Genomic DNA, 24,448 nt, shown 5'->3' on the forward strand with positions numbered 1-24,448 from the left:
GCGGTCGGGGAATGTAGGGGAATGTAGCGACTTCAAGCTAATGCAAAGCATGTTGCCACCTGCGCGCGGCCTTTCGCACAACCGCGTGCGGGTCCTTTCCTGCCCTCCTGCTCGTCGCCCTCGCCTCCCGGGTCCTAAACGCACGCCTCCTTTCGCCGTCCTCCACGGGCATCCTCCTCAAGTGCCCCAAGCCTGACCCTCCCAAATGCCTCTAACCCCAAGCGTTTCCAAGGAACTCCCCGTCGACGATCGGCTACAGCCGTGGGGTCATATCCGCTGCGGCGGCAACCATCCCGACACAGCTGTTGCGCGTGCTGGGGGAGCCAGCAACTCCCGCTCGGCAATCAACACCGCGTTGTCGGCCTTCAATCTCGCAAGCTCGTTCCGCAGCTCCCGCTCCCTGCGCATACGCACATGCATATAAACACGCCTTGGAAATGGTGAAACGGCACGCTTGGACAGTGCAAAGCGGGGCTCACAGAAGTGTGCATGTATGGTGCCAACGGCTGGGGTCATGCCCTCTAGTCAGAGGCCCCGTTCACCGACTTGCCTGGAGGCAGCTTCGGCCGCATCTCGTGCCACCTGCTCCTGCTGGTTTTGAAGCTGGGACGTGCAAGGGCGTAATAAACACGTGAGAGAACAAGTGAATTGACGCAGGACGCTTGATTGCAACGCCCCTCTCGCCACAGCCACATGTGTTCCGTGCGTGCAGCATGCCCCATCGCACCTGCTGCTCCAGTGCCCGACACTTTGTCGCTGCCGCGGCCAGTCGCCCCGCCGTCATGTCCGCCCGCCCCTCCGCCGCCAACTGCCCGTCCCGCGCTGAGGCTGCGGCGGCCCACGCCTCCTCCTGGGAGGCCTTTATTGCCTGCAGGTTGGAGGGATGTGGGGGCAGAGGTCCGACCATAACATACCTACCCCGTATATATGGTGTTAAGAGCGACTTAGAGCTAATTGGAACTACGATACCCCAAGCCCTCTTCCGTTTACGCGCCCCACTCTACACGCCGCCGGCATCTCGCGTCTCGCCCCCACCCGCCCCCATCCGCCACATCCCACACACCCCAAACCCGCACCCCACACCTCCGCGCCCTGGCCGCACCTGCAGCTCGGCCCTCAAGTTGTCTCGCTCCCCCTGCACGCCTCCCAGTCGCGCCACCTCGCCCTCCGCGGCCGTGGCGGCGGCGGTGGCGGCGTCGCAGCGCTGGCGCTCCCGCGCCAGTGCGGCGTCCACCTCCTGACTACGCTCACGAGCCAGCGTTGCCTGCGCCCCGCGCGACATCCCGCGCAAGTTGCAAAACCGTTCAATAGTGGGCGCCAGCCCGGCGCGATGGTCTAGTCTACGAGGAGAGATGTAAACTGCGCGTGTATTACATGGTCGTATTCCAGCCGATTACTATGACATGTTTTGTTTCTTCGGGCATTTGGGTTCGGGGCTTCAAGAGGATCAGCAGCACCTGCGTCCCCACCTGCGCCTCCGCCTCTTGCGTGCGGTGCCGCTGCTGCCGCAGCTCCCGCCCCGCCGCCTCCGCCGCCGCCTCCGCCGCCTCCAGCTGCCGCCTCAGGTCTGCCAGCTCACTCCGCAGGGCCGCCTCCACTTCGCCCTGCAGCGAGGAGGAGCCACTGGCGCCGCCGCCGCCGCCGCCGCTGCCGTGCGTGCCGCCAGCGCGGTATCCTGGCTGCAGTGCCGCTGCCTGCAGGTCACGGCGCAGGTGGAGGTTGAAGGGGAATTGTAAAAGGTGGTTGGAAAAGCCGTACAAGATGCACTGAATTTTGGGGGGGAGGGGCGGCGGGAAAATGAAATCGCCGGATCCTGCCATAACACGCAAGAATGCCCCGGCCCTCAGGAACAAGCGTCCTGGCCTAGCGTCGCCTGCGCCATACCGTACTACGACTGGACAGACACGAACGCATGTCTCCCCCACTCAGACATATACACACCCGCACACACGCACAAACACGCATGTCCGCCCCCACCTGCAGCAGGCGGCCCAGGCGGGTGATCTCGCCCTGCAGCGCCACCGCCTGAACCGCCTGAGCCGCCAGGTCGCGAGACTGCACGGCAGGCGGAACACACCGACAAATCCCGCTTGTAATTTACGGTCGTATCATCTTTGTTGCACATAACTTAAGTGGATAAAGCAGAACAGGAACAGCAGGACAGCATGTGACGCCCACATTGGAAAGCACGCAAGGACATACAGAACTGAGCGCCACGCCAACACCCTGGGCTGCCTCGGCACTGGCCACTGCGGCTCCTCGAGCAACACACACACTCCACCCCCACCTGTCGGCTCATCTGCTCCCGGGCTTGGTCCAACTGCCGCTCACTCCGCTCCTGCCGCTCCCGGGCGTCCCGCAGCAGCTGGCCTGTATGTGTTAAAGAGCACAAGGAAAACATTACGCGTAGGACAGTGTATGCGATGCAGAATTACTGCAGCTGGCCTGTATGTGTGTGTGTGGGAAGGGGGGGGGGGTTAGCAAGGCAGGTGGCCGGACTGGTTGGCAGCTGGGCAGCTGGGCAGGTCAAAGGCACAAGGCACATGGTGGAGCAAAGGGCAGTTGGCGTCGGCACACAGGCAAGCTCCCAAGGCACTGGGCGCCTCATCACGCTCCATGCTGTTGAACAGAACACACTTGCTGATGACGCACCACCCAGCTAGCACTCACCGAGGTCCTCCAAGCGGTCCGCCTTGTCCGCACACGACACGCAGGAGCCGCCGAGTGCTACTCGCGGCCCAGCCGCCACCGCCGCCGCTGCGCGCCGCCCTTCCTGCCGCCGCGGCTCCTCCCCCTTCGCATCTTCGCTCCCATCCTTCTCCTCCTGACCCTCGTCCTCTCCCTCCCCCGCTCCACACACCGCTCCGGCTCCTCCCCCCTCTCCTACTCCTGCCACTTCCTCTTCCCCCTCCTCTGCCCCCTCCTCTTGCGACGGCATGTGTCGCAGCAGGTACTCCCGCACCGCCGCCACGCCGCGCCGCGCCACGGCCAGCGGCGGGTGCACCAGCGGGTTGCCGGCGCTGGTGAGGCGCGTCAGCCCCAGCAGCAGCCCCAGCTCGCGTGGCAGCACCGACAGGCGGTTCGAGTGGAGCTGCAGCTCGGCGAGACGCGGCCGCAGCTGGCCTGAGAGAAGGGGGAGAAAGGAGCATTGGTGGGGGGGGCTGCAACATGGGTAACGGTGCCAGGGGCGAGCGTGCAACGGGCGAGCGTGCAACGGGCGAGCGTGCAAAGGTGAGCGGTGAGGAACGGTGGAATGCCGCGGGAGGGCCGCCCAGGCGTTTGTGCCGACACGCGCTGACAGTCGGACGCACCAATGGACGCCGGCAGCGCCGTGAGCTGGTTGTGCGCCACGAAGATGCCTGCGAGATGGGGAGGACGGGCGGGGTAAGTGCGTGGGTCAGGAGGGATAACGTTGCACCAATCCCGTAAGGAAGCAGTCGCGCTGCAAGGAGAACTGCAGCCGCATATGCGATGCGGTTCAGGGGGGAGAAGGGAATGCCGTCGAGGTTCAAGAACGCAGCTGGGCAACATAGCAGGGTACATGGTAGGCCACTTCCAAGGGAAGCAGCTCGGACTTGAAGCTGTGATGTTGGAGGGCTGTTGAGCACAAGCGCACAGCGCGTGGTAACGCTCATGTTCTGGTTGGTGGCACACACCGCCTCCACCTCAACCCTTCTGCCAATCACGAGGGTCCATCCCTCTGTCTTCCTCGTTACCCTGATTAAACCCCACGGCACATGGCCCCGTCCTCGCGACAGGCACACACGCACGCACAAACACACACACACACACAGTTCTTTGCCTACCCGTCAGGCTGGAAGCCCCGCCCAGCTCCGCCGGCAGCGCGGTCAGGCGGTTGTGGCTGGCGTGCAGGGCGGTAAGGCTGGGCAGCGCGGCGGCGGCGGGCGGCAGGTACGACAGCGCGTTGCGGTCCAACTGCATGTCGGCAGGCCGGGCACGCAGGCGGGACGTGTGGCAGGCGGGACGAGTGGCGTTGAGACGGCGATTATAACCTGAAGCTGGATCTGCGTTCGGGCGTCTGCAACGTGTCGCGCTATTCATAACTTTTCCAGTCAAAGGCAGGGGCGGGGTAGGCTCCTTCTAGCATGACGGCGGTAGTGAGTTCCAAGTTGTTCCGCTAGCTTGACAAGTGCGTGACACGCGCGTGCGAGCTTTTGTATGTAGTAAAGGGTAAAAAACAAGGGTTTCGCCTCAAACACCCACCCACACCCCGCCTCACCCTCATCTCCACCAGCCTGCCCAATCGCTCCATCCTCAGCGGCAGGCATTCCAGACCGCAGTGGCTCAGGTCCAGTCTGGAAGCGGGAAAGGCGCAAGGGCAGAGGCAGCAGGGATGGAGGAAGGCAGGGAGACTGAGAAGCAGGATAAAGCTAGCCGACCGCCGCGCCACCCTGCTTTCCACTCTTTACGTGGGTACTGTATACTCGGACTCGTTTGTGGGTATACTCGGCGAACCAGGCCCTCCATTCAAACCACAGCTCCCTCTCCAGTGCTAGCGCGGGGCTAGCTGCTAGCTGTGTACCGTGTGAGTGACGTGAGGTCGCACAGCTGCGGCGGCAGCTCCCGCAGCCCCTCATTGCGGGACAGGTCCAGGTCCCGCAGCCGACCCAGGCAGCCAATGTGAGCCGGAACTGCAGGGAAGCGAGTTTGCGTGTGTGTGCGCAAGTAAGTCGGATGTGACGTACTGTCAGTTACAGGGCAGGTCAGTCGCAATTCGCAAGGCAACCATCAGGACTACTGGAGCGGTGCAGTGGAAGGGCACGGACGGTCTCAGTTTACAGCTACAAGCCAAACACAGTCAACTGGTTGCGGCCAGACGGCCGTGTTCCACCCTGACCCATGGCGCTCTTCCTGCCACCCTCGCAATACACGGCCTCCGTCTCACCCATCTCCAAAAGGTTGGAAGACAGGTCCAGCGCCGTGAGCCCGGGCAGCAGGTGCAGCGGCGGCAGGCACGCGGCGGCCAGGCGGTTGCCTTGCAGCTGCAGTTCCCGGACCAACGAGCCCTCCGCCCTGAGAGCAGCGGCAGCGGGTGTCGGCAAGCGTTGTGAACTTGAGTTCCGTTGCTTCGCAGGTGGGGGTACAGGCACGGTTTGCTGATGGCAACGCCCTCGCTGCCATCCTTGCTGTTCGGTCCGTTGCCCCATTCCCCAAGCCCCGGCACCGTCAACGTCAACTGCCCTGTTCGTGGCACGCCCCAACCGCCCCGCCACCTGAAGAATTTGCTCAGCGCGGACGGCAGGCGCGTGATTCCGCGCATGGACACATCGCAGACGCCACTCCCGTCCAGTTGGCACGCCACGATGATACCAGCCGCGGCCAACTCGCAAAGCTCATCCTGCTCCGTTGGGGCCGGGCCATCTGGTGCCACCACTGCTGGTGCTGCTACTGCCGTTGACGTTGTCGTGGCGGTGGAGCCGGTCGTGGGTGATCCATGTGTTTCATAGTCTCGGCTTTCAGGCCCTGAGTCGCCGAGGATGTCCTGCGCGACACGCGTGCGTGCCGCCAGCTGTGGCTGAGGGACATTGGTGAAGGAGCTCGCGAGCGGCTTCGGGGCTGCCGGTGCGCTGCCATGAGAAGCCCGCGCGTCAGGCTGATGCACGTGCAGTCCTGCTGGCGACCTCGACGGGCAGGGCTGCGCCGGGCTGCCGTTGCCGCTGGCACCACTGCTCCGCCGCGCGGCGTCATGCGGGCTGGCACGAGCCGCCGGCGCCGGTGAGGCCCTAGGAGCGCTGCTGTGGGTGTAGGGTCCCAATGAGGGCGCTGTTGCGGCCGTGCCGTTGCTGTTGCGCGGCCCGATGGCTCCGGGGCCCGCTGGCCTAGATCCGGCTGTTGATGCCGATGACGAGCCCGCCGTCCGGGTGGTGGCGGCGGCACTTGTCGCCGCAGAGGCTCGGCTGGTGCTGCAGTGCGGAGGAGGCAGGACACAGAGGCACGGTACCATAATGGATATTTGTAGTATGCTTCCCCAGGTGTATGTAAACGATCCACACCTCGGGGCCCTTCGCGAGGTAGGTAGAGGCGCCGAGTGACCCGGACAGACGCAGCCATGCGTGCCAATCGGGCACATGCCTCCCTCCCAAACTTTGGGCGTTGCCAAACTACCGATGTGCATCGCGGGAGGCCAGTCATGTCATAGCAAACTCACCCCGTGTTCCTCTTATCCACACTTGACATCGCCTAAGCTACGCAAACGGCGTGGACATCGAGCTGCATGTCCGCATTGTAACACCTTGCCGGGGCATAATCCTTTGTATCATGAAATGTATTACAGGTGAACGCATAGATGTGTGTCATATATGTGTCCAAGCTCTGGGCGAGACGCGATTGTCAGATTGGGGTTTTTGGTCCCGTTGGGTTGTGGCAACCTGCTTCGCATCACATTCATAATACACATCAATAATGCATGAGCAAATGTATAACAATACACATACACAGTTTCTCTAGGAGCATAGAGGCGCAACTCTCCTGCCACGCTCGGGTTTCTTGAGGTAGTTGCGGTCCATCGACTTGAAAGCTGCTAAAAACACATCAGTGGTACTCATTATGCTGCATGGGCTGGGGGGAGCCCGTTTGGCACGATGTGGCCCCACACCCGCCCGTCCATGCCTGTCCATGCCCCGGCCCAGGCGACTGTCCAGCCAGCTTGCTAGCAGCATTCCTACCCCTCAATCAACTTGATGGTGATATTGGTACGTTAGGTGCAATGTCTCCAGTACGGCAGCGACAGTAGAAAGGGAAAGCGGCGGCAATCAAGGCGGCGGGCGTCCATCACGGACGAACTTAACCAGAAGGTGTGCTGGACGAGGGGCCGCGGGCTGGAGGAGGGGAACGGTGGTTTGGGCGGAATAGAGGAGGGGATGGTGTTGTGGTTCGGCCCAAAGCGTCAAGGCCACGGAGATGCAGACCGCGGCACAGCTTCAGCAGTTGTGATACAACGGGTGATAATCGTGTGGCTAGTGTGGCTCGCACGCTTTGAGACAACCGGGCCAAGGGAGGGGCTTTTCGAAGCCGAGCGCGTCCAGTAGCATCAAAGGAGCGGTGGCTGCTACTGCAGACAAGGCAGGGGAACAGCAACCTGGGCCACGGCTGCGACAAGAAGCACAAAGGGACAGACGGTTGTGCGCCCGAAATCCTGGCGCCAAACCTTCACAGCTCTGGTAGTTCTCACTGCCTCCAATACTGGGTTTGCATGCCATGCGCGGCCTCTGCCTGGTGCGCTGAGAAGCACGTGACCCAGATGATGGGTTGCTTGCGTGTGCCTGATGCCGAGCTTTGGGTTGCCTCACAGTTCCGCATGTGCTTTGTGTTGATGTGGGTTGCTAGCTTGTGTTTGTTGTGGGTAGGCTGTGACGAGCTGTGTGGCGGTGATCGGCAGGCGACGTTGCCATCCGTACGCGTGGGAGAAGCCTGGCTGCAACAGCCAGCTCACGAAGCACCCGGGTGCGTGTGGGTGGCGGTGGATGGGTCGCCCCCAAGCGCCATTGTCCTTTACTGTTCAGTCTTGAGCGGATGGCGGCTGACAGCTGACATGTAGCAACACAGACATGTTTCGTTGCAGGAGAGCTGGCGGCGTAGGGTCTTGCTTGTGGCTGCAGCTAGCAGGACTACGGCGAGACCGGCAATGCCTGGGTGAGAGGGTACGCGCTGTGCTTTCAGCGTGCTCCCAAGCTGTCGCTGCCTGACTGCCGCGTTTACCGGCTTTCCGCTCCTTATGCTTCATAACTCTGCAATGCATGCAATCTCTCGCATAGATAAGAGCAAGCTGGGCCTGTAGACGCGCGCGCTTCTGCTTTGGGCCGCGACCGCAAAGAGACAACTGTAGCCCGGCCCCTTTGCTGTGGAGCTGGAAGGCCTGGCATGCGAAATATGTACTCTTGTTGCTCTCTTTGCCCGGTGGGTTTGGATGAACGCAGCAGGTTTAGGGAACAGGGGCCTCCGCGATGTGTTTGCCGCGCAACTGTGCTGCCCAATTCGCGGGTTGCGACCTTGGCCTCTATTGTGGGGTCTCTGCTGCACTTCTAACCTAACTTCTTGAACACAACGCAAATTCAGCCACTTAGCAAGACCGTCTTTGAACCCCAGGGCCAAAGAAGATGTGTTCTTCACTTTCTCACCAGGCGCACACGCAACAGGGCTTGGCCGGCCGCGCGTTTCCGCTTGCTGGCGCACAAATGCTAGGCGCGCCATCAGTGGAGCTGCTACTAAAGGCGCTGCAACGCGGGTAAGTTGGGTGGCGCCTTGTTCGGGCCTCGGCAAAGTTGGTCGGAGGGCGTGAGCCAGGGCGTTCCCCACTGCAAAAGGCCTTTCTGAAAGCATGATTGATGGAACTAATAGGCCAGCGGCGTCTGGGCAGCGGTGTGGGAAGGAGTCAACTCGGGCCAAGCGTGGTCAACCCTGTAGTTTGGTGTTTCGGAAGGGGTTCTAGTCTTTCGCATTATGTATTACGAGCTTGGCGAAGCGTCTCCTGGGCTGGGTGCATCCTCTTGGTCCGTCTAGGGAACTTTAGGATCCTCACATTCACGCCACGGCTTGCCGCGTCCAACTCGCTCGCAGGCGCTCGCGAGCTCCGGACTCCGCTCTCACATCGTTTCAGCTAAGGGCCGTAAGCTCGGCTGGCGGGCGCACGACTAGGCCGGTGTCGGACCGGTGAGCAACATGTTGGGGTGCTTCCGGGGGCGTGCTACTGGGGTCGCACCTTGGTTGGGGTTGCTGGCCGCGGAAGGCTTCTCTGCAAGGCACGGGGTTACACAAGTATATACACAGACCGAGCGCAGCATCTTGATTTTGGCATTTGGGGCGGGGGGGGGGGACAGCGTTATTGTGGGAATCCCAGCGTGCCAACTACTGATCAGCGAGTCGATGGGTCAGGATGCTCAAGTGTGCAAAGCTGTGGGTGCATCTACCACGCTACTGCCATTGTGTATAGGAAGCTTATGGCATTGTGGCTGAGCGCAATGCATTGCAAACTTAAGCAGTCTTCCACTTCCAACCAACTTTGCTAACTGCCATCGGTCGCGCCTCGCCCTCGTGCAGGCCACCGTGCTTCGACCTACGCTCCCGAACAGCATCTGGAGCCAGTAGCGAGGACGAGTGGGGAGACTTCGTGTCAGCGGCCGACGGGGATTCCTGGGGCGACTTTGTGTCCGCGGCTTCTGGCCCCGACGGTGACACACCGCGGCCCGCAAGCCCCACCGGCAGCCGGTCCTCGGAAGCGGCGACCTCCGCCGGCAGCGATACCCCCGTGGACTCCCGCCGTTGCAGCAGCGATAGCATGGGCCGCTCGTACAGCGGCTGCCAGACGCCTTCAACATCCAGTGGCATCTCGATGTCGTCTTCACCAGCAGGCGGCAGTGTCAACAGCGGCAGCGGCGGTGGCTGGGCTGGGGGCATTCGCGCCATGATGGCGAGTTTCAAGGCCAAGCAGCGCGCGGCAGAGCAGGCTGAGGAGGCGCGTATTGCCAAGGAGGAGGCGGAGGCCGCGGCAGCCCGGGCGCATGAGGAGGCCGTGGCTGCGCTGATGCGCAACGGCGCTACCCGGCCGCAGGCTGAGGCGCTGGTACGGCGGCGGCGCAGCGAGGCGCAACGCCTGGGGAACCGCTCTTTGAAGCGGCTGCCCCGGCAGGCGCAGGAGATTGAGGGCGAGAAGGTGCAGGAGGGGGCATGTGCTGCGGCGCTGCGGCGCGAGCTGGCTGTGGTGGCGCACCAGGCGAGCCTGTTCGGAGGGTTCCGGTGAGGTGGCCACCAGTGCTCATCACCTGCCATGCGGTGTCACACACATGCAACGGTGCAACGCGACATGTAAAAGCGTAGAACACGGAGATTCAAAGAGAAGTGGGGTGGATAGAACGATTGGTACCTCTTGGCAGCTACTGACCTTGAGAAAGAACTGCGGTGATTTGTGATCCTGAAAGCATGTGGCTGGCTGAAATCTTGATTGAGTAGATGGTATTGGGACCTTGGTGATTGGTATGGTATTGGCAGCGACTGCAAGGGGAAAGTCGTCACTTGTGATTTTGTGATACCTGTTTTGTCTTGTTGAGTTTGGCTGTTTGGGTTTTTGGGGACTCGGTGTTGTGTGACCACTACCGGGGCTATGACTACTGCTGAGCGTGTGACCCAGGGGGATGGATCCATGAGCCCACGCAGGGCCTTTGGGAGACTGGTTCAGGTGCCGGAATGATTCAAATGGAAAGAGCTTGGCGATAGCGTTCAGAATCTACTTGCAGAGTTGTGATCATGTGAGTAATTGAGAATGTAAGTCATAGGCCCCCAAGTTCAGGGTAGATGCTCGGCCCCCAGGGTCCCCAAGGTTTTGTCACGCGGCATGTGGGTAGGGCTGCAAGATTTCGTCTCCGCGCTCAAAACCGTACCGTACCGTACCGTGCCACGTGCGGGCGGCCGGGCAGAGCAGGGGAGGGGAGGGCCTCCCCTGGGGCAGAGGGGCACGGGTGCCAGGCCAGCGGCACGGCGCAGCGGCATGCGTACCAGCCTACCAGGGGCTGATGAGCACCGCAGCCTGGTGCACGGGGTGACGGGTGTGCAGGACCTGAATGCGGGCAGGAGGCTACTGTGTTCCTGCCACAGGTAGCCCTCATTGCACTGCACACGCGGGGCGGTGGGGGTCATGGCGCGATGACGCTAAATCGTGGGGACAGATCTGAGCGCATCAGGGGAGCGCGTACGCAGCAACTCTGGGTCATGGTAATGCGGCACTGGCAACGGGGCCCGGGCAGTCTATGGCGCGGGCCTACGTGTTTCTATGTATTATCAGTGCCTGGGCCGGGAGTTAGGGGGCCGGGGAGGAAACAATGTGTCATTGAAATGCGGAGATGCGCATGCGAATGTGCCAGACCCAACGCCAGACCCTATGCCCGAAACCCCCCGGGACCCCCCTTGAGGGGACGACCGACGCCCCCACGGACAAAACCTTGTTGTTTAGGGTATACTAAACCTGCATTTAATACCAAAATGGTGCCAACCGAGTCCTCTTGACGAGCGCTATCAGGCTGTGCCATCGGCAGTCCCGTTCTGAGGCTTCAGTCCTCGAGCCTTGAGGCCTTGACCCAGCCAGACCCAGCCCACCCCGCGTTCAACCCTCGGCCATTTAGTGTATGGACAGCGTGCACCGACAGCTTCGTTCATTATGAATCTATGCGCAGCAGCGCCTGAGAGCCCCGCCACGTCAGAGCGCGTGTGTCGAATGTGGGGACAAGCGCCGACATGTCCACGCCAGGATGCGCAAACTGGCCCTCACACGTGTTGTTTGTGCTTAGTACTGCATAACGCGCATACCGTATCTGAGCCTCGCGGTGCTGCGTTGGCCCCTAGTTCTGCTTGTGGGGCGCTTCCCGAAATCCGCCAGGATGGGCTCCCGAACGCTCCCAGACCCGGCCGACCCCACCCCCAAACTTTGGCGGCCCAGGCTTTCCTCGCCCGACCACCCCTGACAAAACTAGAAGTACGTGCGTAATGCTCTTCTATGGCTCTGTAACAGTATGTATTGGGTGAGATCCTGAGCTTTCTAACCCCCCCCCCCTGTGGCTAGTTGCTCGCGGCCCAGCCATTTGCTTCCGTTTCCGGGATGACAGGGCCGCAGCTCATGCCGCCTGCCTGTTTTCCTGGGGCTGTCGCTCAGGTCCGCGACCTTGGGGTGAGTTTGGGAGGGTCAGAGACAAAGTTCCCCTGGGGGAATGACCCCTGCAACGCGCAAGAGCCGGAGTGTGCGGCACGGCGGGCGAGGCGAGTACGGTTGACAACATGGCGGCAACAGGGTCGACCTTTCGCGTCCACACATACCACCTTATTACTTGTTAACATGGAACTCCTACGACGCCAGGGCGCTCGCTTCGCGGGCCAGGCTCGTCGCCAGGCAGCGCTTCCAGTGAAAGTCACGCAAGCTTATCCTGCCCGCGTGCACACGAGCGGACGCCAGGTCGCACAGCAGCGTCAACAGCGCGACCTTATTGTTGCCCACGCCAAGAAGAACTACACCAGCGCACTACTTTTTGAGTAAGCATGCATGCTTGCTCGGGCCCTGTCAGCAGTGCGCTGTGCAGTCAGTACGTCTACCAAAGCGGTTTCATGTTCTATACGTTGCAGCTGCGATGGAGTGATCGTTGAGACCGAGGAGCTGCACCGGAAGGCCTACAACGCTGCGTTTGCCGCGTTTGAGTGCACAATCGATGGAAAGCCGCTTGTCTGGAGCGTCGAGTACTATGTAAGCTAGCTCTTAGTAAGCTGGGAGGAGGGGCGACGGGAGCTTCCGGGCATGGCGTGGGAAGGGGGGGGGGTGCCCTGACGTGCCCCCGCCAAAACCCTGCAGCACAGACACGGATGCATCACTGCGGGATGACCTTGTTGGACACGCTTCTGCACTTTTGGTCACTAGCGTGGCTCGGGAGAACTGTTCAGTGATAACCAGGTGCTATGTGTGGGCGGTGCGCTCGGTGCGCTCTCACACCTGGCAACCTCATTGGTGGCAGCGTGAGGGCGCACGGGCAGCACGGCACGCCCTCGGTGCGCAGAGCAGCTTCAAGTGCCTGTTTCACAGCCGCTGTCACAAGACAAGCCCCATGCGTGTGGATATAAAGGCCCAACCCGTGTGTGCCGGGTTTGCTCGCGCGATTGATGCACCCTTGGCCCCATGCACCCCTGCAGCCCACATACCCGACCCCGACGCCATCACTCTGCACCCCGCACCCATCCCCACACCCATCCACGTAGCCAACCACATACCCATTCCATACACCATGCCACACCCGTGCCATACACAGGACGTGCTGCAAAACACGGTGGGCGGCGGCAAGCCCAAAATGAAGTGGCACTTCAACCGCAACGGCTGGCCTGCCAGCAAGGCTGGCCCGCCGCCAGCGACTGAGGAGGCCAAGAACAAACTGGTCGACGACCTTCAGGTGTGTGTGTGTGTGTGGGGGGGGGTGTTGTAGATACCAGCCCTAACTAAACCGAACCCAATGCAATAGAGCGAGGAGGAGAGCGTGGCCGTGGGGGCGGGTGTGTGGTGGGTGCGTGGTGGGTGTGTGGTGGGGGAAGGGTAGACGGGCGACGGGCGTGGTGGGTTGATGGTGAGGGCGAGGGGGCGAGGGGGCGGGTATGTGGGTAGTAGACCGGTACCAGTGGGGGCGGCGTGCAAGGGTAACGGTGTGGTAGTCAGGGGGGGGGGGCGGGCAGCGTGCGAGAAGGGAAACGAAACGAGAGCCCGCGCGCTCGCCTGGGTGTTTGAAACGCACACAAGGCCGCGCGCTTGTGTTCGTGTGCGTGACACCGAAGTGCGGCATGGGCCATTGCTCCACGCAGCAACCGCATTGCCCTCTTCTGCCTGACCCCCACACCCCCACACGACTACCGTACTCATCACGCCGTTGCCACACGTGCACAGCGTCCTACCCCTGCCCCTTTCCTAACGCCCACCCGCCCGCTCGCCGCCCCCCTGGCTCCTCCTGCAGGACTGCAAGACCGACCACTACAAGGTCATTGTAGAGTCGGCGGCCGAGGCGCGCCCGGGTACGTGATGGTGGCGGATGGGCACCCCGGGGGGTTGCAACTTGCAAGGATGTTTGGAAAAGCGGTACAGGATGCATTGAAGACTGCAGACGGGGGGGGGGGGGCGCTCCGCGGAAGGGGGGGGCTGCGACGGGTTCGGCGGGGATTTGGTGGCGGGGTGGCGTGGCGACGCTGGGGGACTCATACCGGCGTCCGGATACGGGTGGTTCTGCCACCTCCGCGCCGCCGCCTTCACCTAAACCCCTGTAACCACCGCATGCTGCCCAACTCGGCCCGGAACCCCCCGCCGGAACCCCGCTCGCCGCCGCCGGCCATGCGCTCAACCCCTACGCCTGCTGTCTACGCTGCTAGACAACTTTGCACCATCTTTGCAACACCCATTCTCATCCCATGCACCCATCTCGCCTCTGCCAGGCGTGCTGGAGCTGATGGACGAGGGTCTGGCCCGCGGTGACGTGGCCATGGCCATCTGCTCCGCCGCCACCAAGGAGGGCTTTGAGAAGGTGGTCAACAGCGTGGTGGGCAAGGAGCGACTGGCCAAGTGGGTGTTGAGGGGAGGGGGCACAGGGGGGGCTCAGGGGGGCTCAGGGGGCAGGGGGCAGGGGGCAGGGCCTGGCTAATTGATTCCGGGGGGGTTAGGCAGGAGGCTGGGGGCAGCAGAGGGCAGGGCCCGGACACGTGAGTCACAAGGGCGCAAGAGGGGGAAAAGGGAGGAAGCGGGAATAGGAAGAGGGAAGATGGAAGGGGCAAGAGGAAAGAGGGAAGAGGGCAGGGTGAAGAGGGAAGAGGGAAGAGGGAAGAGGGAAGAGGGAAGAGGGAAGAGGGAACAGGGAAGAGGGAAGAGGGAAGAGGGAAGAGGGAAGAGGGAAGAGGGAAGAGGGAAGAGGGAAGAGGGAAGAGGGAAGAGGGAACAGGGAACAGGGAAGAGGGAAGAGGGAAGAGGGAAGAGGGAAGAGGGAAGGGGGGCTCCCTGCCGCCGCCATTACCGTCTATAAAGCCTGAACCCCAACTCGCACACTCATCAGGTTCGACCTCATCCTGGCGGGTGACGATGTGCCTAAGAAGAAGCCCGACCCGCTCATCTACAACCTTGGTGGGGGGGGGGGGGGGGGGTGCAGGTGCAGCGAGCGCGAGCTAGACAAGCAGGCCAAGTAGGGAATTCCCTGACCTCGGAGCTTGAGCCACAGAGAGCTTGAGCGCAGCAGTCTGTCGGGCAGAGCAGGCTAGCTTCTGCGCGTTTGGCTCCTGCAGTACTGGCAGCACGGGCAGCAATCCGTGTGCCGGTTTCTTCGTGGATGCCGTTTTCTGCGTTCCCTTTTCTTGGCAAACATACATGGTTTGCCGCTGCCCGGTGCCGTTTTCCTCAGCCGCGGCATTTGATCTGACCCCCGCGTCCCTGCATGCCTGCAGCACGCGAGCGGCTGGGTGTGCCCGCCGACCGCTGTGTGGTGATCGAGGACAGCCTGGTGCGTGTGTGGGGGTGGGGGTGAGGGTGAGGGTGGGAGGACTGAGCTCGTGTGTTGCGACGGTCGGGTGCCCTTAATGTAATCAGTGTTTTACATACTGCCTTCACGTACGCCTCCGCACCGCTCCAACTCACTGAACGACAGACCCCGCCCACCCATGCTGCACTGCCTGGCCCCCAATGCGTCCATCGCATGTTCGCGCCCAGCGTCTGACCGTCCCTCGCCTCGCACCCGTCTGCTTGCGCAGGTGGGCCTGCGCGCGGCCAAGGGCGCGGGCATGCACTGCATCATCACGCCCACCACCTCCACCGCCTCCGCCGACTTCTGCGGCGAGGGCGCGGCGGCGGTGGTGCAGGCGCTCAAGGGGCCCAACTACAAGGTGCGATAGGCGGCGTGACGAGCGATGTGGAGGCTGGTGTGGAGGCTGGTGTGGAGGCTGGTGTGGAGGCTGGTGTGGAGGCTTCGGGAGGTGGACGTAGGCGGCGCCGCGGTGGGCAGTGGGCGAACTGGGAAACTGGGAAGCGAACGTGGGCGCGGGGCAGGGCGCGAGGCCGTGAGGGGGTGGAGGGTGTAAGTTCATGGCAAAGCTCGGGAAGCGTGTGCGCGTGTGTGTTTGTACCATGGTAGGGGTCAAAACGAACCCCCACTTACCTGCACAATCTCACCCCCATGCACACGCGCGCACCACTCTTTTTTTAACACGCCACTCAAACACACGCCACACGCCTGACCACACACGCACACGCACACACACACGCCATATCCAATGTATGTAGGTGTCCATCGACGACATCTTTGGGTTCGTGTGCGACGACAAGGGCGTGTGCGAGGCCGTGCCGGACGTGCACCTGTCAGAGGGCATGTGCGCAATTCCCTGGGAGACGGGCAAGAAGTGACACCGCAGCAATGGCAGTCAGTCCTCGAGCTATGCGTGTGGTGGGCCGTGGCGCGGTGAGGGCGCGGCTCCCGTCAGCCATGAGGCGGGCGTGGCTGACTCAGGCGGGCGGCTGAAGGTATGATTCCGCGGATGTGGTGAGGGTGATGATTGGGTGGGGGGCGGTTCGGGGTAAGGAAAGGGGTGGAGTGGTTTTGAGGAGTCGTTGAGTAGCCGTGACGGCGTCAACGGCATGCGCGTTTTGGGGGGGGGGGTTGGATCCGGAAATTATGGAGAACCTGGTAGCAGGCCTATGTAAGCGTGTTTGTGCATGACCGCACGAGTACGTATTGGGGGCTTGGCAGAGCGTACGTATTTGAGGGACAGGTCGTGCCCTGAAAGGCAAGGAAGATGGGGTGGGGGATACCTGGGGGCCCTCGTGCGGGCTCTTGGCATGGCCTGCTTGGGGTTGTCCCAGGCTGGCCCAACAGCAGGGCCAAAGCTTCGGAAGGCATGTAAAGCAGAGGCACATGATCTTGCTCAGATTCTCAGAAAGGAGCTCGCTCTCAGATTTCATTGGTCACAAGAGGGACCTGCGGACGCAGTTCACGAGCCAGTGACATAGGAGCTCAGCATATGAGGTGCATCTAAGCAAGCACATGCGTGAGAGCAGGTGTAGGGATCGGTATGTTGCTGTTATGGCGACAGGAGGTCATGTGCACTCTTGCCCTCCGCCAGCGGCAACGCCTGCTGTGCCTCGCCGCCAGCAGTGGCGACGCCGCTGGACTGGACGTGGCTTGTCGCACTGCGGCAGCAGCCTTGATTGGCATGGGCTGCTTTCGGCGGCAGCGCCGAAGCCGGGCGCACGGCGGCCTGTGAGCGCCTGCTGGAGGGGGCCTCACGATGCTATTAAGGTGGAGCCCATCCACCGCCATCTGCGCGGCGGCCGAGGCTGGCCGCCTGCACCGGTGCTCACTGCTGCTGTCGGCCAAGTGCAAGCGGGCCTATGCTGTCTGCGCCGAGCATGGTGGCGGCGACAACCTGGATGATGACCCGGCTGCAGAGGATGCAATGAGCGCGGCCCGCCCGGGGAAAGCCTTTGAAGCCCGCGTTTCCCGGATCAATGAGGCAATTGATATCGGAGGCAACCAATGCCACAATGATAGGACCGCAATGCAAGGACCCCCGCACAGCGAGGACGTGAAGCGGTTGTTGACGTGAAGCGGGATTTCGGCCACGCGGCTACTCCACGGCCGAAACCTGCGTGGCATAAGGTAAGAAGACTCAGAGGGCTGCATCTATGGGTGTTGACGGCAGGAGAGTGAGGTTGGGTCGGCGGGAAGCAGGGAGGAGCGAGTGGTCGTGTCGTGTCGGTGTTGACATCTGAGAATGTTCTGGGGCATTGGGTTCACTGTTCTATTCCCGCGCAATTGGCGTCCGCCGAGATCGCCGACACCACCGCATACGAACCGTGCGGGTCGGGCCGGCGGGGGCGGAGCACCCGGAAATATTTTGGGGGTGAACGGCCTGTTTCGTCAACCAAACGAAGCCATTTCAAGGAATTCGGCCACTGACGCCGCCCCTGCCTTCGCAAGATACGAGCGCTGCCCCCCCCCTGAGGAAACGGCCAAGATGGCCGATTAATGTCTGGAGACATTCAGACAGGAGCCCTGCCGGTGTGGCGGGTGATCCCACACGCGTGCAGTGCCCGGACCTGGCCGGGCCGGGCCCCAGCCCCGCAGCCACATTGAGGCTGACATGGGAGCCATCAACTGCTCAACAGCTTCTAGCTTGCAAGCATCACCCATCCCATGGTTCACTGGGGCTCAGCGTAGGGATCTTTCATTCCAGCAGTACGACGAGGCCCAGCGGGGCCCAGCGGGGCTGTGCGGGGCCTGACGTGGCCTGACAGGCAGCGCGCCCTATCGAGCAACAGGGCGTGCGTGATGCCCCTGCCTGTCGAATCCTCAAATAAAGCATGTGGGTTGGTCGAGTATCTCACCCATAACTCAAACCCCCCAGGAATAAGCCCCCTTGCGCGACCGTTGCAACCGCGACCGATCCCCGGAAGCCGTCTAATCGAGCATGTGCTAAGGCAGGTATTTAACGTCCTAAAACTCTATATTATAAATTTTTATAATAGCATTTGGCATGCAAAAGAGTGAACTCCCACGCGGCCTCCCTTTTAGCTTTACGAGCAAGCTCTAGTGCCTACAAATGTATATTCAGATTCTCTTACAGTGGTGCGTACACAAACCGAGGGATGCAGCACAACCGGCCTGCCTCATTCCGCCAGTCGCTCTAGGTTGGTCCTGGTTAACAACACCTCAAAACACTACGTACACTTTGACATACCATATTTTAGTTACTGATGTTGTGGTAAGCCATCCCACGAGTTTGCCAAAGGACTCGCTCGGCGCATCGCCGAGCTCGACCTGCGGGCGCCCAGGACCCCTCTGGCCACCTCTGAAGCCCCAAAACTACACTGTGAGTCTGTTCTGGTGCCATTACGTCCGGTTTCAGGGCTGTTGGGCGCGAGTAAGAGCCCGAGCATTGAGGTCCGCCAGGATCTGTCAGTTCGGGCCTTCCCTGCCCTAATCACTGCTGAAATCATACCCTAAGCACTTGTCTAGTCCTTAAATAGCTTGACGGGCGGCTGGTGACATTACTTTGCGGCACAGCAGGCTTTTCGCTCCGTGCTGAGGCACACATCGCACGCGCTTGACAGCAGCGCGCCTGGGCACCTTGCTCTTGCCTCAAACCATGATTGGAACTATGAACTGCTGCATCGATGGGGTACATGTAGTGCCCATTTGCCTCACCTTGTGGCCATTTTCGAGGCAAGGAGGCAAACCTTCCTCAACTGCACCCGTCCCCCTGCTCTTTCTGTTTGTTTTGTGCTGTAGTAAGCTGTTCGATGGCGCGTGGCAAGCCGTCGGCGTCTGGAGGTTCTGTCGCTAGGACAACTCGCAGCGCGGCCAGCAAAAACGCGCAACCCGCGCGCTCGCCATCGCCGGTGCCTGCAAAGGTCGCCTCGGGTCGGAAGCGGGGGCGCAAGGGGGGCGCCGCACCTGAAAAGTCCGATGGTGGCGAGCATGTCGATGAGCAGGCGGAGCGCGAGGCCGCCAAGCCTGGCGACCGCATTACTCGCGCGCAAACCAGCCATGATATTGTGGAGCCGCCCCAGGAGGAGCACCTGTCGGGTGATGAGGATGAGGGCCCGGGCTCGCCGCCTGCTGGCTCGCTGCCGATGGTCAAGCCGGAGCCGGCCTACTACCAGGGCGCCCTAGGCGCCAAGCGTGTCAAGCGCGAGCACTTCGTCAAGTGTGAGCCGGGACCTGTGGGAGAGACGGGCATGGAGGCGGGCACCGAGGAGGGCACTGAGGAGGGCGACGACCCCATGACTGATGCCAAGTTCGAGATCAACACCAAGCCGCCGCCGTACGATGAGAAGCAGGAGGAGCGGCGGCCTGCATGCCAGCTGGGCGTGGTCGTGCCGCCCCCACCCACTTCCACGCTTGGCCCCGCCGCCGCCCCTGGCCCTGCCGCCCTGGCGGACCCCGAGACCGACAATGCCCTGACCGAGTTGGCCACTACGGTGGCTGCCGCTGTCGCCGCCGCCACCGCCACTGCGGCCACCACCACCACGGCCGCCACCGCGCCGAAACCGGCAGCTGCCGCCCGCAAGGGCCGGCGGTCCCAGAAGCAGCAGGCTGCGGCGGCCACGGCCGCCGCCGCCCACTCGGTGTCTGTGGCGGGGACGCAGGCCCTGGCTCCCGAGGCGGCACCATCAGCGGTTGGCGCCGTGGTGGTGTCAGCCGTGCCGCCTCCTGCCAGCGTGGTTGCTGTCGCCAGCGGTAGCGCGGCTGCTGGCACCGTGGCGACCACCGGCCGGGTTCTGCGGATGCGGCACTCTGCACGGCTTGCGGGCGTAGTGCGCTTGACTACGTCGTCGCCAGCTCGTGCCGCCGCCGTGGCGGCTGGAGTCGCGGCGGCGGCGGCACCTGTGGCTGGCGTTGCAGAAGCGGCCAGCGATGGCACCAACGGCAGCCTACGGAGCCTGGCTCAGGCGGCGATCAACTTGAGGCCAGCCCCTGGAAAGCTGACTGCCAAGCAATTGAAGGTGTGTGCGGACTTCGCCGACGCGGCGTACGTTAAGGCGCGCAAGGCCAATGTTGTGGTAAGCCATCCATATATATTGACGCAGCACGTGCTTGCTTTGAGTATTAATTACGGTGGCGCGTTTGTGTGCTATGGTGGCGGCGCCATGTATCCATCTTGGCTAGCCGTGCCCTGCTTTGTACCTATCATATCCTGCTCTCATTCTTACCACTTGCTTGTTTGGCCATTTAAGCCGCGCGCGCTAAACACTGTGTCTCCTCTCACTCAATCAACAGGCACGTGCGGCCCTTGAGAAGGCCAAGAGCAGCAGCGGCAAGCCCGCACCCGCTGCTCCTGCCGCCGCAGAAGGGGTAGAAGGGGTGGTCGCGCGCGACTTGTGTGAGGCGATGACCAAGGCCTTCGCTCATTCCTGCGCCCCGTCACGGGGGCAGGGCAAGCGCCTGCTACAACGTCAGAGCGTCGGGGCGCTAGGGGCGGCAGGTGCCGTCATGGCGGGCGCAATGCAGCAACAGCTGCTGCAGGTGGTGGACGCGACCGCGGCCATGCAGGCGGCGGCGGCGGTACACGCGGCGGGGCAAGCAGGTGCGGCTGCGGCTGCGGCTGCTGTGGGGCAGCAGGCAGCCTGCTTGCAGCCCACGCTGCCAGGGGTGCTGCAGCTGCTGGGGGCACCGCCCATGTACGAGCCCCTTCGGCCTGGTTACGGCGCCGGCGCCGGTGGGTTCATGCAGCAGGACCCCGCCGGAGGCTGCCCGCCCTACGCCGCCGCCGCGGCCACCGCCGCCGCCGCCGCCGCCGCAGGGCAGCTGGCGACGGGCGCCCAGGGCATGTCGCTGGCGGCAGCCGGCGGCCCGCAGCAGGCCATGCAGCAGATGCAGGCGGCTTCGCTGTTCCAGGCACAGCAGCTGCAGCAGGCGCAGTGCATGTGGATGCAGCCAGACGCTCCTGCAACTGCCGCGCTGGTGGGCGCGGGCGTGGCCAGTGCCATTGGGGCACTCGTGCCACCGCCGCACTGGGGCAACCAGCTGGCATCGGTCCCGTCGCAGCACCACCTGCAACACCAGCACCTGCAACAGCAGCAGGAACACCAGCAGTATCATCACCACCAGTACCACCAGCAGCACAACCACCAGCAGCACCACCACCTGCTGCCGGCGGCGTGTGCTGCGGCCTCCGCCGCTGCTGGCCCCTGCTGGTCAGCGGGTCCGCCGCTGGCCCCGCCGCCATCCTTCCCCACCCCCTACCCTCCACTCGCCGGCGCATCCGGCGGCGCCGGCAGCAGCATGCAGTATGTGCAGCAGACCCAGCCCCAACAGCAGCTCCAGCAGTCCCATCGCCAGCAGCACATGCTGGAAGCGCCGGCGCCGCTGGCGTACCAACTGCCGCCGCCTCAGCACCAGCACCGGCTGCCTGCACCGCCCTGCTACTCCGCCGGTGCCCTGGCGGCGCTGTCCGTCCCTGCACCGGCTACCGGCGCTGCTCCGCTTGCGGACGCTGCTACGCCCACGCCCTGCTGGGAGCCCGCCGGCACCAGCACCCAGCAGGCGGCGGCGGCACTGCTGGCGGCGGCGGCAGGCGGTGCAAAGGCGGACGACTTGATTGAGGACATCGGCGGCATCCGCAATGCGGCGGAGATGGAGCACCCCTTCCAGGTTCCGCCGTGGAGCGGTGGTGTATACGGCGGCGCGGGTGGCCCAGGCGCCGCTGTCGCCGGCCTCGTGACGGCGGCTTCTGCTGCCGCCGGCGCCGCCGGTATCGCGGCGGGTGAAGGCGGACACGCGCAGACGCTCAGCACGGCGCCGCGGTCGCCCTCGCCCTCATACGCCTATCACGTGTTCCGCCAGGACCTGGACTGCGGGGGCGATGCGGAGGCGGTGGACGATCTGGAGGACGATCTGGGGGATCTCATGGCAAGTGACTCGCCGCCGCTACCGCTCGACCTGGAGGACTTGCCGTGGCTGCTGCCGCCGCCGCCGCTGTCACAGCAGCACCAGCAACACGACGTGCAGCACCTGCAGCACTCGCAGCACCCGCCGCCCCTCCACCAGGCCCTTGCGCTGGCGCCGCCGGCCGGCGTGGCCTCGCAGGAGTAGGAGGGGGTGGCGCGCACCTTTCTGGCGCCGCAGTAAGAAGGTACAGGTCACCAGTGGCGGCGCTGGGCTGGGGGGCCGCTCGAGGGGACTGCTTGGCGGCCTGCGGACAGTTGCAGCCGGTGCGGCTGTTGCTGGCGGGGCACGGCACATGGCTGACACGCACGCACTTGGGGACACGTCGGGGGATGGGGGTCCTGCAGGCACGGGAGGGGGGGGAACCACAAACGCCGTGCGGCATCTGGGTGGCGGCCATAGCCGCACGCGTTGGCTGTTCTGCAGCATCTTGCTATCCTACTAATCTTACGTCATAAGAATAAATCAGGCACAGCCAGTGTTACAAGCTGAAGCGTTGATACGCAAGGGAGAGAGGGAGGGAGAGAGGAAGGACTTACAATTTCAGCTTGTGAATCTTGGACGCAGAAGTGCTCGCTGCTCGCTTGTATGTTAGTTGTTCTTGGCGTATGCGGAGGTTTTCCATTCCATTCAAGCGTTGGTCCTTGCTTGGTTGTCTGGTCGCCAAACTGGATCGGCAGCAGTGCCGCGCGTTGCTCATGTTTTGGGCCTAAGCATCGTATGTGATTATTGTGGTGTGGGCTCAGCACCATTTCCTTTGGGGTCTCGTGTGGGTTCAGGTTCGGAGAAGACGGCACACGCATGCCGCGGGAAGGGGGACGGACGCATGTCATGCGTCAAAAAATGTCGTCCACTGTTCGCCCGCGTTGCATGTATGCCGTACACACAAATTTATTACCGCGTGCCGCTGCGCACGCGCACACAGACATGCTCTTGTTATCTCTGCTGCGTTGTATGGTTTGCAAGGGAGTGTGAAGGCCAGTACACGGCGCCAGCAAGCATGGATTGCCGGGTGCACCGTGTGTAGCGTTGTCCCAGGAAGCATTTACAGGATACTATAGCCAAGCCAGCCCCCGAGACGAGATGAATCGGATTGTCCTGTGCACGATTGGTCTATGCGCACTGGTAGGCTGGTTGGGACCCCGTGGTTGTGCAGGGCAGAGGCGCACCTTGTACCTTGTGCGTAGATGTCCCCGGAAGGCCGGACGGAGAAGCGCCGCTTACGCAGCAACAAGCCTGAAGTTGTCCATCCAGAGTAAGGATGTTGATTTATAAGAGCTTGGGCGTCATTCGACACTCTAACTAGAGAAGATTGGTGAGCAGTAACACGTCAACGCCGTCAGCGGCGCAGCCTGCCTTGTGGTTGTGAACTTGCATTGAGTACGCAGGATAATGTGTAGACCATACGAAAGGGATTTCGATAGAGGGCAAAAGAGAGCTAGCGGAGAAGCGGTCATTGATGAGGATGGAAGCCAGTAGAAGTGGCGGTAGGAGAGTAGGCAGATGGAAATCACGTGACGCAGGCTGGACAGTAGCAGCAGCAGGATGGTGAGCTACGGTATGCAATACGGTTGCAACTGAGTTGGGGAGCCGCGGCTGCTGCCTTGATGGATGCATTAGCAAGGGCACTGTAATACAGGTGGTACCTGCCATTGGAGCTCATCAGACCGTGGGCTGGGGGCCTTGGGCTAGGGCTGTACATGAGTGGCGTTGGGAGGGATTCCAATTTCCAAGGGGCAGGCGTGCGGCTGTGCGGGCCATATGATAATTAGCTGGAAGCATCAAAGACAGTCAGCGATTGAGGGGGCGGGTTGTGCATTCCAGCCCAAACTAAACCAAACCAAGCTAACATGAGCGGAGCACAGGTAGAGGCGTTAGTTGCAAGGGGGTAGAAAGCTCAGGATCTTACAACATTACACAGTTTCAGGGGGTTGTCTGGTGAGGATATGGGCCGCCAAAGTTGGGTGCGTCCCTGGGGGTCCGCCAGGCCTCGGGAGCCCATCCTGGCGGATTTTGGGAAGCGCCCCACAAGCAGAACTAGGGGCCAAACAGAGCACCGAGAGGCTCATGTGCACGTTATGCCGTAATAAGCACAGAAAAAGCGTGGGAGGGCTAATAAGTTGCGCGTCCGGGGGCGTGGACATGTCGGCACATGTCCCCACATTCGTCACATGCGCACTGACACGGCTCGGTTCTCAAGCGCTGGTGCGCATGATTTCACGTCCAACAAGGCTGCCGCTGCACATAGTCCATTCGTCGCGCGGCAGAGAGCTGGGCGCGGGGTGGACTGGGTCGAGGGGATTTCCATGGATCGGATCCCGCGGGTGAAGGACCGCTGATGGCACAGCGTGATAGTGCTCGTCAAGAGGAATCGATTGGCACCATCTTGGTATTGATGGAGGGGTTAAAACCCTTAATAACAAGGTTTTGTCCGTTGTTTGGGGGGGGCGGGTCGGTCGTCCCCTCCGTTCCCCTCAAGGTGGGTCCCGGGGCATGGG

The 24,448-nt window shown here is 62.5% G+C and overlaps 4 protein-coding genes across 5 annotated transcripts; 3 read left to right on the plus strand and 1 right to left on the minus strand.

The window, feature by feature from the left end:
- Positions 1 to 7: 7 nt before the first annotated feature.
- CHLRE_14g622901v5 (uncharacterized protein) lies at positions 8 to 6,403 on the minus strand. The gene is made up of 15 exons (XM_043070219.1): positions 6,170 to 6,403; positions 5,235 to 5,924; positions 4,907 to 5,034; positions 4,544 to 4,652; positions 4,241 to 4,316; positions 3,807 to 3,936; positions 3,312 to 3,359; positions 2,671 to 3,123; positions 2,288 to 2,370; positions 1,978 to 2,055; positions 1,470 to 1,694; positions 1,103 to 1,264; positions 728 to 868; positions 551 to 603; positions 8 to 400 (listed from the first exon to the last, which is right to left on the minus strand). Exons 1-15 carry the CDS (start codon positions 6,196 to 6,198, stop codon positions 268 to 270), a joined length of 2,538 nt encoding a protein of 845 aa, XP_042916892.1. The 5' UTR covers positions 6,199 to 6,403; the 3' UTR covers positions 8 to 267.
- A 1,370-nt stretch (positions 6,404 to 7,773) lies between these two features.
- CHLRE_14g622951v5 (uncharacterized protein) lies at positions 7,774 to 10,294 on the plus strand. Its single transcript, XM_043070220.1, has 3 exons — positions 7,774 to 8,245; positions 8,578 to 8,670; positions 9,058 to 10,294. Exons 1-3 carry the CDS (start codon positions 8,196 to 8,198, stop codon positions 9,755 to 9,757), a joined length of 843 nt encoding a protein of 280 aa, XP_042916893.1. The 5' UTR covers positions 7,774 to 8,195; the 3' UTR covers positions 9,758 to 10,294.
- Positions 10,295 to 11,813: 1,519 nt separating this feature from the next.
- Positions 11,814 to 16,615, plus strand: CHLRE_14g623000v5 (haloacid dehalogenase-like hydrolase family protein). The gene is made up of 9 exons (XM_001692784.2): positions 11,814 to 12,033; positions 12,124 to 12,241; positions 12,798 to 12,935; positions 13,488 to 13,545; positions 13,960 to 14,086; positions 14,571 to 14,638; positions 14,956 to 15,011; positions 15,259 to 15,390; positions 15,788 to 16,615. Exons 1-9 carry the CDS (start codon positions 11,840 to 11,842, stop codon positions 15,905 to 15,907), a joined length of 1,011 nt encoding a protein of 336 aa, XP_001692836.2. The 5' UTR covers positions 11,814 to 11,839; the 3' UTR covers positions 15,908 to 16,615.
- A 1,438-nt stretch (positions 16,616 to 18,053) lies between these two features.
- CHLRE_14g623050v5 (uncharacterized protein) lies at positions 18,054 to 23,855 on the plus strand. Of its 2 annotated transcripts, none has more exons than XM_043070221.1 (3): positions 18,054 to 18,372; positions 18,792 to 20,065; positions 20,283 to 23,855. In XM_043070221.1, exons 2-3 carry the CDS (start codon positions 18,803 to 18,805, stop codon positions 22,095 to 22,097), a joined length of 3,078 nt encoding a protein of 1,025 aa, XP_042916894.1. In that variant the 5' UTR covers positions 18,054 to 18,372; positions 18,792 to 18,802; the 3' UTR covers positions 22,098 to 23,855. The 2 variants fall into 2 exon arrangements, with proteins under 2 accessions (XP_042916894.1, XP_042916895.1); XM_043070222.1 differs by having other exon boundaries at positions 18,792 to 20,008.
- The last annotated feature ends 593 nt before the right edge of the window (positions 23,856 to 24,448 follow it).

This window comes from Chlamydomonas reinhardtii, chromosome 14 (genome assembly GCF_000002595.2).
Source record: "Chlamydomonas reinhardtii strain CC-503 cw92 mt+ chromosome 14, whole genome shotgun sequence".
Lineage (NCBI taxonomy): Eukaryota > Viridiplantae > Chlorophyta > Chlorophyceae > Chlamydomonadales > Chlamydomonadaceae > Chlamydomonas > Chlamydomonas reinhardtii.